The 15392-nt window shown below is 42.0% G+C and overlaps 1 protein-coding gene across 3 annotated transcripts in view; it reads left to right on the top strand.

Moving 5' to 3' along the window:
• Window positions 1–15392, top strand: part of Vps13c (vacuolar protein sorting 13 homolog C) — a 159208-nt gene that overhangs the window by 137539 nt on the left and 6277 nt on the right. For 2 of the 3 annotated variants that reach the window (XM_013346382.2, XM_005347681.3), the window contains 7 exons: window positions 1249–1362; window positions 2132–2207; window positions 2539–2702; window positions 3003–3048; window positions 6191–6314; window positions 6770–6884; window positions 12360–12448. In XM_013346382.2, coding sequence (XP_013201836.1) covers window positions 1249–1362; window positions 2132–2207; window positions 2539–2702; window positions 3003–3048; window positions 6191–6314; window positions 6770–6884; window positions 12360–12448 — 728 coding nt within the window. Of the gene's footprint in view, window positions 1–1248; window positions 1363–2131; window positions 2208–2538; window positions 2703–3002; window positions 3049–6190; window positions 6315–6769; window positions 6885–7597; window positions 11679–12359; window positions 12449–15392 lie in introns of those variants that run through there. The other variant, XM_013346383.2, reaches the window with a different exon arrangement.

Genomic DNA, 15392 nt, shown 5'->3' with positions numbered 1-15392 from the left:
GACCCCCACCTCCATCCAGGTCTAGTAAGTTGAGCATCCAAACTGCCTAGGCTCCTACAAAGCCAGTACGTGCAGTAGGATCAGAAACCCAGTGCCATTGTTCTTGAGTTCTCATCAAACATAATTTTATGTTGGTCTTACAATGAACTGATTTCTTTCATTGCAGCCTAGATATGAATATCAAGAAGGGATATAAGATATTCTTAGTAATCCTAGCTTTTCCCTCTTAGACATTTCATACGTGCATATATGTTTGATTAAATCCATTCCCCCATTTCCTCTCTTCTAATTACTCCCCACCCCCTTTCCCTCCCATCTTCTCTTTCGCCCCCTCCCCATGAGTTCATTTAGTGCTGCTGGTGTGCATGGGTATGGGACCATCTACTGGACTGTGGGTAGCTTTTAGTGGCCACATCTCTGATGAAAACTGATTCCTCTCCCTCCCCAGTAGCCATCAGTCGCCAAAGTTTCTCAGTGATGGGTGGGACTTCATGGTGCCCTGCCCATCCCTGTTGGTTTGGCTGGCTTGCTGTTGTGCAGATCTTGTGCATACAGCTAGTTTCTGTTTCTCTAGCTTGCCTTCCGTTACACTCTTTAAAACGTTTTCCTCCGAGGCCTCTTTCCATTCTCCGTGACACCTTAACTGCTTCAGGAAATGTAAAATGCAGGAGAGGGGGTTGCAGGAGGGCCTCTAAGCCAGCTTCTTCCTGTGTATCAGGTACTGTGTGAGCTGGTTATGTAGGCAAGGAGGGTCAGCATTATAAGCCTCTCTGGTACAGTTGCTGCATAGTACTGCAGGGTGGCATTTGTCTTCTGTCTTCTGCTGGGAGAGTACTCTTTTTGTGATGCACACGGATGGTAGGTTCAAACAAGTATACATTTTCCTTATTTTGCCTTAATTAATAATGATAAAATAATAAAGATAGCCAGTGGCCATTGAATTTTATATTCATTTACTGTGCATACTCTTCCATACAATGTCAGTGTAATCTTCCATTTTGCAGCTGGGAAGGCCAAGATTAACAAGTAACTTGACTGAGGTCACATGTCTGCTGACTGACCGATGTCTCAAACGTGTAGCCGTTTGATTTAAGGCTCACACAGCAGGACACTAGGCTGTGGAGGTGTGGGTGGTTATTGTACACACTGTCCTTTACCTCCATTCCTCCTGCCGTCCCTTCTTCCTGCTGCTTCCTAATGTTTCTCCCATATCTGAAGGGACTTAGCTGACTGTCTTTTCTTCTTTAGTTCCTGAAGCAGATGTATGTGCTTGTATTGGGCTTAGATGTGCTTGGAAACCCGTTTGGACTGATTCGGGGCCTCTCTGAAGGAGTTGAAGCTTTCTTCTACGAGCCCTTCCAGGTACTGGCTTTTTAGTTCTGCACACGTACAAAACAGACGCTTTGCTTTCTACTGACAGGTGTTGGTATTTTAGCTGTATATGGCAGTGGGATAATGTTCAAATAATAAAAAAAAATTAGTTTTCTGTTTTTATTTAAAGTACTTTAGGTGACATTAGAGGATTGTTTTACTTCAGATGAACAGATCTAGTGTTTATCTGGGCAACAAAAGATACCTGAGTTTTCTGATATTCGGTGTAAGTGTCTGAGAGCTTAAGAGTTTGGTAGGTTACAGATGACTTCTGCTGCCGCAGAAAGGGCAGAGTCAGGTCTTAGGAGTCAGCTGTCCACCTTGGAGCTCTCATCCCACAAATCCACCTTTGTGTCAGGAGTCTAGAAGTTCAAAGTCGCAAGGGTTTTAGAAGGACCATGCAGAGAGAATAAAGGAGAGAGGAGAGCCAAACAGCATGGACCCTGTCCTGTGAGCACAGCTGGCTTTTGCACTCTAGTGGAAGTTGAACTGACTGCGAAGCCAGTTTCATGTTGTGGTCAAAGCCAGTGACGGTCACCTGTGCACTGCTCATCTAGCAGGACCTGTTGACGTTGTGTGGGTTAAAACTATTCTTAGCCACAGTCATTATAATCTATCAGAATGTAAGGTAGAGTGGAAATGCTTTGGTTTCGGTCCTTGCGGATTTTTATACATTCTTTGTCTTTGTGGAAACCCCGAAATGCTAGATTAAAAGTCTCACACTTAGTGATGTTTGATTCTCAACCTTCTTTTGGATCAGGGTGCTGTTCAAGGCCCTGAAGAATTTGCTGAAGGATTAGTGATTGGGGTAAGAAGCCTCTTTGGACACACAGTAGGTACGTATGACCTTTGAGTATATATATATATATATGTAATTATTACTCTAAAGTGCCCTGTCCTTGGAAAGCAAGTGGTTATATGTAGTAAGAGAGAGTTCCCCTTCCTATTGATCTCTGAATGCATGTTTCCTTTCTTCCACCTGGGCGTGACTTTAAAGCGACCTCCTGGGTTCTTAGTGTTCATAGGTTGGGTGAATGTGCTTTAAAACTTATGTTACTCCATTTGATGGCAAAAAGTCATAGTAATTCTTGTATTTACATGTGAGTGGGTACCTGTTTAAAGGAGGGGTATGTGCCGCTGTGGCTGACTTCTCGGTGCTCTCTTTAGGTGGTGCTGCTGGAGTCGTATCTCGAATCACTGGTTCTGTTGGGAAGGGCCTGGCAGCAATCACAATGGACAAAGAGTATCAGCAGAAGAGAAGAGAGGAGATGGGTCGACAGCCTAAAGATTTTGGAGACAGTCTGGCCAGAGGAGGGAAGGGCTTCCTGCGAGTGAGTCTCCTGTTGAGTCTTGAGGAATCTATCTCAGATACATGGAAGCTGTGAAACTAATGCCGTTTGCTTTATGATTCTTTCTACTTTCCTATGATTGAATATTTGCAAAATCAAAACGCTCACTATTATGTGTGTGTTGTTCACTGTCAGTCCTCAAATCTTAAAAAACAAAACAACAACAACAACAACAAAAAAAACAGAAAAAAAATGTAGTATGTCTATGGAGACCTCTAGTGGTTGGTTTAGTGTTAAGCACCTTCCGTTTGTTGGAGACTTGATGATGGATTTCTCTTGCAGGGAGTTGTTGGCGGGGTGACTGGAATAATAACAAAGCCTGTGGAAGGTAGGTAGAGAACACTTTCCTACTGTACAGAAGTGAAGGGCGTGTGCATGCCGATGCTATTGCTTCTTGGTGTTTGATTGAGAGGATTGCCAATTGAATTTTATATAGTCCTGATATTTACTCCTTTTTATTTAATTTTTTTTCATTTACATTCCAACTCTGATTCCCCCTCCCTCCCACACTCTCTCACCCGACCTCTCCCTTTCCTACCCCCACATCCACTCATCAGAGGGGTTAAGGCCTTCTGTGGGGAGTCTACAAAGTCTGGCATACCAAGTTGAGGCAGGACCAAGCCCCTCCCCACTTTATCAAGACTGAGCATGATATTCCACCATAGGGGATGGGTTCCAAAAACCAGTTCATATACCCGGGATAATTCCTGGTCCCACTGCCATCACCCCCTAACAGATCAAGCCACATAACTGTCACCCACATTTAGAGGATCTAGTTTGGTTCCATGCGGGTTCCCCAGCTATCAGTTCAGAGTCTGTGATCTCCCAGTAGCTCGGGACAGCCGTCTCTATGGTTTTCCCCATCATGATCTTAACCCACTCCCCTTACTCAAGTGATCCCTCCTTCCTCTCTTCAGCTGAACTCCAGGAGCTCAGCCCAGTGCTTGGCTGTGGATTACTGAATCTGCTTTCATCAGTTACTGGGTGTAGGTTCTATGATGACAATTAGGGTAGTCACTAATCTGATTATAGAGGAAGGTCCATTAAGGCATCCTCTGTCCCTAGGAGTCTTAGCTGGGGTCATCCATCATCCTTGTGGATTCCTGGGAATTTCCCTAGTACCACATTACTCCCTAGCCCTATAATGGCTCCCTCTATCAAGATATCTCTTTCATTGCTCTCCCCCTCATACCTTCCACAACTCGGCCTTCTCTATCCCTCATGTTCCCATCCCTTTCCTTTTATATATACACACGATATATATGTATATATATATATATATATATATACACACACACATATACATATATATGTATATATACACATATATATTCATTCTCTTATTTAAAAAAACCTCCCTTATCGAAATTCCTCTTTCTGTTCAGAAATTGATGAGTTAAATCTAAAGTTTAAATGTAATTCAAAAGATCTAAAATAACTAAAATGTCCTTAAAAATTAAAAAGCAAAAAAAAAGTAAAAAAAAAGAAAAAAAATTAAAAAGCAATGTTGGAGGACTCACGTGTCCCAGCAATCTTGCAATCTTGTATGTCCAAATTTTGAAGCTTATTGCAGCGTAAAGCTCCAGTAAACTTGCATAGCGATCATTCTGTTGGGAAGGCAGGCATGTAGGTCAGTGAGCTTTTGCAAAACTGCAGCTAGATCCCTGAGATGGGTGCTGAGATGAATCTAGAAATGGCTTCAGCAGCTGGCGCATCTGCACGTGTAGAACAGTAATCCTGCCCTGATAGAGACTGCCTGTAAAAATAAACCCAGAGTGGTTGGAAGGCCAGAGTGTGAGACTGAAACTCAGAACTTCGAAGCAGTGAGACTGAAACTCAGAACTTCGAAGCAGACGCAGCAGCTAGTTCTCTGATTTGGCAGTGTGCTTCTAGACAGTTCACCAGGGTGTGGGTCCCAAAAGAAAAGGCAGATAAGTTAGACTCAACCAAGATTTTAATTTGTATGTGTTGAAGAATAATACCATGAGGAAATAAAAAAAGACAGCTTTCCAAAATTAAAAAAAAAAATCATCCCTTGAAAGGATACTATCATTAAAGGAAAAAGATCCACAAAGTGGGCTGAATGTTTTATGAACTATATTTAATCAGAGATTTGAATATTGACTATAGAGAGAAGAATAATAAGGTGCTAACGATAGCAAGATAACCCAACTTAAAATGGGCAAAGGCTCTAAATAGACTTTTCCTCGAGGAAGATACGCAATGACACATTTCATTAGTCGTCAGGGAGGTGTGGATGTAAGTCTAGAGAGATCCCACGTAACATCGTCAGGTTAGTGTGAGTGTGGCGAAATGGGAATCTTGATGGCTGAGGTTAGGAACAGGCAGTCGTGCTGCCATTAGAGGAGAACATTCTGCTTGCCCATCTGCAGTTAAACATGGAGGTACCACGAATCAGCAAGGTACCCTAAAGTATTGAAAACAGACATTCAAATAAAGTCTTATGTGTGAACATCCATAAGCTTCATTATTGATTGTAGCAAAAACATGGAAAGACTATCACCAATACATAAATAAAATATGGCATATCTGCTCAATGGAATATTATTCAGCCATAAACAGAAACCAAGAAGTAGTACATGCCACAATATAGGTGAATTTAGGAACGTGATGCTAAGTAAAAAAATAGCCCAGTCACAATAGACAGTACAGTGACTGCTGCTTGGATGCAGTGTCCAGAAGAGCAACTCCATAGGAAGTGTTCTAGGTGATGCCTGAGTCTGAAGGGGGAGCAGGGGAGAGGAGAGGTAAATTGGATAGGTCAGATGAGGAGTTGGGGAAAGTGGAAAGTGATGGACTGTAGGCAAAGTGTCTTTTTTGAGACAACAAGGATTTTCTAAAATTGATGGTAATGATGAACCATTCTTTTTTTGAAAATTTATTTTTATTTTGTGTGCATTGGTGTTTTGCCTGCATGTAGGTCTGTGTGAGGCAGTCAGATCCCCTAGACCTGGAGTTATAGACAGGTGTGAGCTGCCATGTGGGTACAGGACCTCTGGAAGAGCGGCTAGTGTTCTTAACTGCTGAGCCATCTCTCCAGCCCCGATGTACCATTCTTAATACACTGAAAGCATTTAATTTATATATTGGAAGTTTTATAGTGCGTGAAAAGAATTTTCAATAATTATGAGTTGTTTTTAATATACTGTTTGGATATCGAATGAACGGTTGCTGACTGAGCTGGATCAGTGCCTCTTGAGTCTGTGTGGACCTCAGGGTCTTCTGGGGATTGCTGCCCACCCTTAGCATAAGCGTCTGCTGCAGTAGATCCGGCTTTCTCAGGAATCTATGCTGAAGATGCTTTGAGAACAACCACATCATCATGTTAAGATGAATGTACCTTCCCCAGATATCCAAATGGTACATGGCTTCTGAGTTGGCTTGGGTTTTTGTTGAACTTGCTTACCTTAAAATATCATTGCCTATTTATTGTCTTTGGTTTCCTAAAGGAGCCAAGAAGGAGGGCGCTGCTGGTTTCTTTAAAGGAATTGGAAAAGGGCTCGTGGGTGCCGTGGCTCGTCCAACTGGCGGAATCATAGATATGGCTAGCAGCACCTTCCAAGGCATTCAGAGGTAAGGGCATCTGCGTGGTGGGAAGGTCCGTGTTGTGTGTATCTATCGCTTCTAGGAACATATGAATGGGCTGGGTATTTAGCCTGTTCTTAAGGCTCTTGAATCTTGGAAGTTATGGAAGCTTTATAAGACAAAGTACCATGGAAGGGAATATGAAAAATAAATCTTATGGTCCAGTTTTTATTTATTCAGCACTTTAAGTGTCCCTCCCTTACGCCAGGCACTGACAGCAAGGCCATAAAGTGTCCATGACCTTTCAGAACCTGACATTTTCTTCCTTTAAGAAAAGGGTGGATACTTTAGAGTCCATTAGGCAAGGCTTTAATAATTTCTTCTTCACTTTGAACATGTTTTATAAATTACTAATAGTTTTTAATTATTTATTTGCGAGTTTGATCAACATGAATTTGTCTGATTTTAAAAGATTCTCACGTATTTCCTGCTCTCTTTTTCAGGGCAGCAGAATCCACTGAGGAGGTATCCAGCCTCCGTCCACCTCGTCTGATCCATGAAGATGGCATCATCCGTCCATATGACAGGCAGGAGTCTGAGGGCTCCGACTTATTAGAGGTAAATTTTGTTCTTCGTGGCTGTGAAATGGAAAGATTCCAGGATTGAGAGTTCATGGGTGGATTTTCAAGGACCCGATCATGAGTCTTTGAAGTAATCGCCCATGGTTTATAGAGGAGAATTTATTGTTTTGTATGATGGCCTTGGCCTGGCATGTTAAGGGGAAGTAGCTGGTAACTGTTTTCTGCACAGGGCAAGAAAAGGGCACAAGGCTTTCTCTGTGCAGAGAAGACTGTCTTGAAAGGAGCTGTTGGCTGTTTCACCATCTCTACAGCAGCTCCTAGTCATTGTGCTTAGGTTTGGCTTCTTGCTTTGTGGCTAATTGTTGGAATTCCATAGCTTCCTTTGCCCTCAGCCAGGTGGACTTACTCCTCTTACTGTGGAAATCTAAATTTATTCTGGTAAACAGGACTGTAAGAGAGAAAAAGAGATTATGCACTCAGATATATTATAGTCTTGTTTAACATTTAAAAATTAATATAGGTTGGCATTTCGTCTTGGTTATAGTATCATTATAGTTAAATAATATATACGTACTTAAATTGCTATTCTCCCATGACTGGCTTTCTCTCAACAGAAACTTATTAATATTTTTGTGCTCTATGATAAAGAGGGCTTAATTATTCTTAGCCTTTGGTTTTCGTTGTATGTGATTACATTGTATCTTTTTGCACACTTCTAACTTTATTTTCTTTCTTTTTCTGCCTACACAGCAAGAACTGGGAACACAGGAGTAAATGTTTCCTGTACTGCCTGATTCCATCCCTAAAACCCAAACTGCTCCTATTTAACTGTGTGAATCAGACTGAGGGTTGATTTTAATGAGATTTTCTTTATAACTCTCTCACGTCTATCTGAACTCTTCATAATAGTGGCTTGGCCACGGTTGAAAATTGTGGCTTCTTGTAATTCTACACAGGTCTAAGAGGTGTAAAAGGTGCAGGAAATAACTTTGCCGGGTTGGGGTTGGGGTCAAAGGGTATTGAACCGAGAGCATATATTTTGCTACAATTTTGGAAGTTTATCATTTTTGTGTATTCGTGTACAGATGAAGTTGAGAAGGGTGGGTCTTTGCAGTGAATGTCTCTTTATATTTGTGCATTTCGATGATGGAATTATGTAGAGTTATGCTCCACATGTCACTCAAATTTACTCAAGTTATGGGACTGTTAATAAGTAATATGTCAGTTTCTCTGAGTTTGTTGTTAGACCTGAGATGAGACCTGGCATAGGAATTGTAGGAATATGTTTCTTCAGTATTTTTTCTTTTTTTTTTTTAACTCAGTTATGGCTAAATAAATGAATTTTATGTGGTCTGCTCCTTTAGCCTTTAGCAGAATACTTTTGAAAAGCTGAGCCTCATTGTTGGTTATGTGTACTTTGTAATTACTGATTTTAATTATCGTAGTAGAATCAGTAACAGAACATGTAATTAGGCAAATTACTTCTGTGGCAGTTGAATGTATAAATACCTTTACTTTTAAGAAGCAAACTCTTTAGAGGCTGAGAAGATGGCTCAATTGGTAAAGTCTTTACAAACAAGCACAAAGACCTGAATTCAGAAATCCAGTACCCATTTAAAGGCCATGTGATGGTAGAACATGTCTCTAACTTCAGTCCAAGAGAAGGGTCAGGAAACAGGCAGAACCTGGGGCTCACTGGCAGCCGGCTCACTTATTTTAGTGAGCACCAGATTTAGTGGGAGACCCTGCTCAAAACCAAGCCAAACCAAAACGAAACAAAAGAGATTGGTGGAGGAAGATACCTGATAGTGACCGGAGGCCTCCATACATACATGTGTGCACACCTCCACATACACATGCACCAACATAAATATGCATATGCCTTTGACACTTCAGAAGTTTAACTCCCAGATATTTCTCTTGGTTTGAAAAAATTATTATAAATTATCATTTATATCTCCAATTAATTCTCAACGTAAGTTATATTTTAATTTTTTAAAAATAAATAATGGAAATATTTAATTTTGTGATTTAACAGTGTCTTATCTCACAACTTCAATTGAATAGAAACCCCATCCCTAGTATATGTTTGAAGATAATGGAACTAGTTAAGATGCAAGCATTCAGTTGGATTCTAATTTGTTTTTTTAGGCAGAGTCTCACTGTGTGGCCCTGTCTGGCCTAGAAACTCTCTCTATAGACTGGCCTTAACTTACAGAGATCTTCCTACTTCTGCCTCCAAGTACTGGAATTAAAGGCATGAATTTATATGTTTGTAAACATGCAGTTATAAAAACCAATTATTTGAATGCTTTATATTAAAAACACTATTTAAAGAAAAATAATTGATGTCCAATGACCAGACAGTGTTAGCTGGAAAAAGAAATGACTTATATCACTGGGCTGGAGTACAGCTCAGTTAAAAGCATGCCCAAGGCCTGGGTTTGACCCCTGGTACCACTATGTTCCCCTGAAAAATAAGACTTCTGTGCTTATGGGACCAAGTAGAGAAAAACATGTAAATATTAACAGTAACAAAAAGAAAGGAAGAATCTTCTTGTGCCTGGAGAATAGGGGATAGTCACAATGTCCCCATGTTTGCAGCTTCTGTGAGAATCAAGCACAGTTCTTTGCTTCAGATGCTGTAGGCTCTTGTGTGAGAGCCACAACTTTTAGTTTTCCTGACTGTATCTCGACTTTCTTAGACTTTTGTGAACCTCTGAAACCTAAGGTCTTTATTGCTCATTTTTATTTTAGCTCCTTGGTGATTCATTCCTGTGATTCTTCTTTTTATAAATGTTTATTACTAAGCACAAAAAGTTACTGTAACTAAGCATCTAGGCATCTCGTGTGGATTTTTAGTTTTAGCTCGATATCAGACAACCCTTTAAACTTTGATATATGTAATAATTATTGGAAGAAACAGAATGTAGGTTGCTGTAGAGTTTGATAGTTTGTTCATGGGTAACTGAGAAGTTTAGTTCATTTGCATTTCTTGCTTGCCCATATTGCTGTGATCAGCGAGTTGGGTAAGAAGCACTTACTGGCTGTTTAGATTCTACTGGACTGATTCCATAGGGAGTAAGTAGACATGTAAAGATCACAGGGTTCTAGAGTATTGTATTATATCCTCCTAGATCTTACTATAATATTAGTTTATTCTAAATAATTTATTTGGGGACCATTTACCCTTTTTTCTTTTTTAACTCCCAAGTATTCCTCTGTGTTCTTTACTGTTTGGTTGTAAAAAGCCTTACTCATGTGCCATGTGTTTGTAGAATAGTTCTCCAATATTCCCTTAAGATAATGCTGCTTATGCTGCCCATGTATGTGTGTGTATATATGTATATACATATGCATATATAGACAGGTCTTATTTATTATTTATTTTGCTTATAACTCTTAATGTTCATACAAGATTTAAAGAGGCAGTCTTTGCTTTTTCTACCTAAGTATGTTTTTCTATATATGGAAATGCTTCATTAACATTTTACCCTTGGCCTGTCTACCCACTGAGATAACCTTACATTGTGTATGACCTCAGTCCCTGACATTCCTGTACCGTACTTGGTACCGTTAACTCTGTGATTAACACTGCTGTGCACTGGAGTTTTGCCATTTCATACCCTGTGCCGTTTCCTTAGAATTAGTTTGAAAGGGATGAGAGGGTATGGGCAAAGGACCCATTCTTTAGCAAAGTCTTACTCAGTTGCCAGTGCCGAGTTTGGGAGAGAGAGTGCCACTTTGGTCAGCCTGGTCTCCTGCTGCCCTTGGTGGCTAAGGAGCTTGCTCTAGATTTCCTTACTAGCACTGAAAAGGTACTTTTTCAGTACTAGATTTCCCATAAGGCTCTTGGTGGTTAAAACTTGATAAACAATGGCGAGATTAGGAAAAAAGCAGGTGTCTCTCTACTCCTTGCAGCTTCTCTAGCTTACACGTGCATTCCAAGCTCCAGCTGAAGGGCCTACATTGTTATAGTGTGCTATTCTGTTTCCCCTTTTCTCTGAAGAAACTGATGGCAAAATACTGGAACTAATTCACAGGGGCGAACTGTCCATCTCTGAGATATGTAACCTGAAGATGCCACCTCAGCTCTGTAGGAATTCTCTCCTCATTCATGGCTTTTGTAATACTTGTTCGTGGCTTTTTGTAATTGTCAAGGAATGACTAGGGGCCAACATACTTTTAAAATGTGGGTTCCATCCCCAGCATCACAAATGAAAACGGTACTTAAGCTCTGAAATCCCAACACCAAGCGTGCTTTCTCTGCTGTGCGTACAATGACTTTGTGATCCTACTGCTGTTGGCGGTGTGTTTCAGCCGTGCAGTGTACCAGACTCACTCATTCACGTGTCTGTCTCTGTATCTTATGCCCATGTATTATTTGATCTTTAATCGTTTATTATAGGTGATATCAATAATAACCTTTCATTAGTATTTGTTATAAAAAACTTTGTTTTTTAATGTGTATTGGCTCATTTAAGTCAATAGTTTTAAGATACTTGAAAAAGAAAATAAATATTTTATTGGCTACAATTTATACTTGGGTTATTTTGTCCATTAGAAATAAACCATGCAGACTATTCTGAAATGCTCTTTCAAATGATTTTGAAATTCTTCATATCCATAATTGTCTATTTTAGTCAGAAATATAATTTCATACAAAAATGTTCCCTTTTCAATGTGTGCTTACTCTGCACAACCAAATATGATCAAAACCAGCAAATACCTTGGAAGTTTACCATTATCTAGTACATAATCCTGTCTGAAGAAGTGGTTGGGGCTTAGCATTTTAAAAATTATTTTTTATATAATTATGTGTGTGCCTGAGTATGTGTATGTGCACCGTGTGTGTGTGTGTGTGTGTGTGTGTGTGTGTGTGTGTGTGTGTGTGCGCCTTTGGAGGCCAGAAGAGGTATACAGGCAACTATGAACTATAGTGTAGGTATCAGGAATAGAACCCTGGTCCTCTGCTCTTGAATTAAGCCAGTTTTCCAGCCCCTGGGCCTTTGCTTTTCGGAAAAATCAGACTTCTCTCAAAAGAACTGGAAGAAAAATGTGAACCATTCTCTGAAAAGAATTTCAGAGCCATGATTTCTAAGTTCTGTGTTCTCAGATAGCAGTTATTAGACTCACCCAAGCCGATGCCAGGGAGGCCCTTTAAGTACTGCTGAGACATTGATGTAGCAGTTTTGTATTTACCACGTGTTTATATATTCTTGATTAAGGTGTGTGAGTGCTTCTGGTTGATAGTGTAAATCTCTTAAGTTACTAAGAACAAGATGTTTTTCATCAGACGCTCACCTGGTAAGCATTCAATACATTTCTTTTTAAGGCAATAGTGAAAAGTACTTGATATTATAAATAAGTTGTTTTCTTGCTTCGGATGCCACTCTGTAGTATGCTAGTTTTATTTCCAATGCACCTTTTCCTAACATTGATTTTCATCGACTATTATACAGATATTTAAATATATGTAGTTCCCAAGTCTTAACTCTTGTTTCTTTTTCAGAACCATATCAAGAAGCTGGAAGGCGAGACCTACCAGTTCCACTGTGCTGTTCCTGGACACAAGAGGGCAGTCCTTATGATTACAAACAGGTATTGACATCCAGATGCTACCTAGCTGTGTTCATGGGAGGACTTTCAGCTGCCATGGCAGAAGAGCTGGAAAACTATACGTCAGGGGTGGGATGTTCATTTTCATCCCGTCACAGAAGCAGAGCGCTAGGTAGTGTCCCAAGAGCGTGTGTTCAGGGTGCCTCATTCTGGAGATGCAGGAGCTAGGCCCAGCTTGGCTTGGGCGTCTCCAGACGTGGCAGCTGCTGATGGCACAGTGAGCATTGCCTACATCTTGCAGTGGTAAGGAGTCACAATTCCCTTGTGAAGTTTGATTTGGGGTATTGGTAAGCCCCTCTTAAGGATGGTATCATTCCTATATGCCCAGATGAGTGCCTTCTGAGTATTTTGGTAAACCCTTTTTCCAGAGAAAAAGGATTTATGCTAAAATGTCAAATAATGATCCAAGATTTAGTCTAGAAATAAACTTGTCTCCAGATAGCTACTGTAGATTAACAACTTTCCAAGGGCTCTCTTTTGTAGGGTTAAAGCAGAGTGTTTAGGCACTCTGCTCTAGTTTCTTCCCTCTCCCTCTCCTCTGCCCTCCTTCCCTTCCTCCCTCTAATGCATCCATCCCATCTATCTGAGCTTTGGAAATCAAACCCAGGGTGTAATGGTTGATAAGTGAGTGTTCTCATACTGAGCTGCACTCCTCACTGTTGGACCTGAATATACCTGGATGAGAAGAAAAATAAGAGAAGGTGAATTGCAGAACCTAAACTTTGAAACATGTCTTTCTAAAGAGGTTAGCCAACCAGTCGTAAGGAAGACTTGTTCAGTCATCCTATTGGTCCATCAATAGAGGTGTAATCACAGGGACTGTAGAGATGGCTTGGCAATTAAAAGCATCTGTTGCTCTTTTGGAGCTCAGGTTCAGTTCTCAGCATCCACTTTGTGCATATGCCTCTGGCCTCTGTGGGCAGCTGCATGTAAGTGTACGTACCCACAAATAAATACACACTTAAAAATTAAAATAGACCTTTAAAAAGATGAAAGCTACACAGAGAAACCCAGTCTCAACTAAACAAACAAAAAAGGGATCTGGAGTGGAGATCTTGGAGACTTCTTGTCACAGTGTTTCACACAGGAGATGACAAGATTTGAAGGTGATACTTGGAGCAGGAGAGAGAATGGAGGTTTCAGCTATGGGAGAATATGCTATTATTGGACTGCTCAGGAGAAGAGAGAGCTTAGAAACACACAGAATGGGGAGCTGCATCTGGCACAAGGCTGATACTGAGCTGATACTGACCTGGGCTTAGGGTCCGGGGTGTGGGGCCGCTCACCAGAGGCCGGTTAGAACAGTGCGCTGGTGTTAAATGTGTCAAATGAGGGAATACTCTGCTGGCTCTTGCTCTGCAAGGGTCAGGGGTGCTATAGGTATCAGCCCTGAAATGGCTAAAATTCTCATGGCAACCCCTCTGAGAAACAGTGTCTGAGGCCTGCTGTAATTCCCATCGATCACCAGGTTCATTCAGGTCTGCCTTCCTGAGCATGCAGAGTCTGGTTGTTTCTTCCCTCACCTTAAGCCACCATCATAAGTGAGGCTGTCACTGCTTCCTCATTATTGGGCTTTGCCGTTCTTATTTTTCTACTCCAGACACCGAGCCCCTACTCTCTTGCTTGTCACTAAAGGTTTGTTTAAAACAAAGGGTCTTCATGCTGTGTCCAATACCTGCAAGTTGAAGGCATAATTTCAAGATGACGGTGAATAAATATCATCTAAAATTAGACCTTAAGGTGATTTTCTCACAAGGTATGCATTTGATATTCCAGCCTCAGACCTCCATGCTCCTTAATTAGCCCTTTCTTCTGCTGGGGTTGGTGGTGCAGGCCTGCTATCCCTTATGCCTGGGAGGGGGAGTCGGGAGGATTGCAAGGTAAAGGCCGGGACAGCCTAGGCAACGTTGTGAGACCCTCAAAAATAGAGAACTAGAAGGTATGTGGGGGCATAGCTGAGTGAGTGCTTCCCTAGCCTTTGTAAGGTCCTGGGTTCAATTCTCAGCACGACACTCAGTCCCTTCTACACTTAATCTGGCAGTGTGTCTGTATTGTCTGAACAGTCACTGTCTCTCTCTAAGGAGAACTCCTCAGTGATCAACTCGAACTCACCCCCCATGCTACCACCCCCTGTTGGAAGGGGCCGCTTGTTTGTCCCGGCCGCCCAGAACTGAAATAATTACACAGAAACTATATTAATTAAATCACTGCTTGGCTCATCAGCTCTAGCTTCTTATTGGCTAATTCTTATACTAATTTAACCCATTTCTATTAATCTGTATATCGCCACGTGGTTGTGGCTTACCCGGTAAAGTTCCCAGTGTCTGTCTCCAGCAGCTCCATGGCTTCTCTCCGTCCCCACCCTTCTTTCTCCCAGCATTCCATTTAGCTCTGTTCCCCTATAGCTCTGCTATAGGCCCAAAGCAGTTCCTTTATTAACCAATGATATTCACAGCTTACAGAGGGGAGTCACACATCATGCCCCCTTCCCAGTGCAGCCTGCTCCCTCCCCAGCACAGCCTGCCTCCTCCCCAACACAGCCTGCTCCCTCCCCAGCACAGCCTGCCTCCTCCCCAACACAGCCTGCCCCCTCCTCAGCACAACCTGCCCCCTCTCTGGCACAACCTTTCCCCTCCCCAGTGCAGCCTGCTCCCTCTCCAGCACAGCCTGCCCCCTCCCTGGTACAGCCTTCCTCCTCCTGGGTGCAGCCTTTCCCCTCCCCAGTGCAGCCTGCCCCCTCCCCAGCGCAACCTGCCCCCTCCCCAGCACAGCCTGCCCCCTTCCCAGTGCAGCCTGCCCCCTCCCCAGCGCAGTCTGCCCCCTCCCCAGTGCAGCCTGCCCCCTCCCTGGCACAGCCTTCCTCCTCCCCAGTGCAGCCTGCCCCCTCCCCAGTGCAGCCTGCCCCCTCCCCAGTGAACTGAATCTG

Source organism: Microtus ochrogaster, chromosome 5 (assembly GCF_000317375.1).
Source record: "Microtus ochrogaster isolate Prairie Vole_2 chromosome 5, MicOch1.0, whole genome shotgun sequence".
In the NCBI taxonomy this organism is placed as follows: domain Eukaryota; kingdom Metazoa; phylum Chordata; class Mammalia; order Rodentia; family Cricetidae; genus Microtus; species Microtus ochrogaster.
Note: the sequence above shows the minus strand (reverse complement) of the source record. Positions and strands in the feature narration are given on the sequence as shown.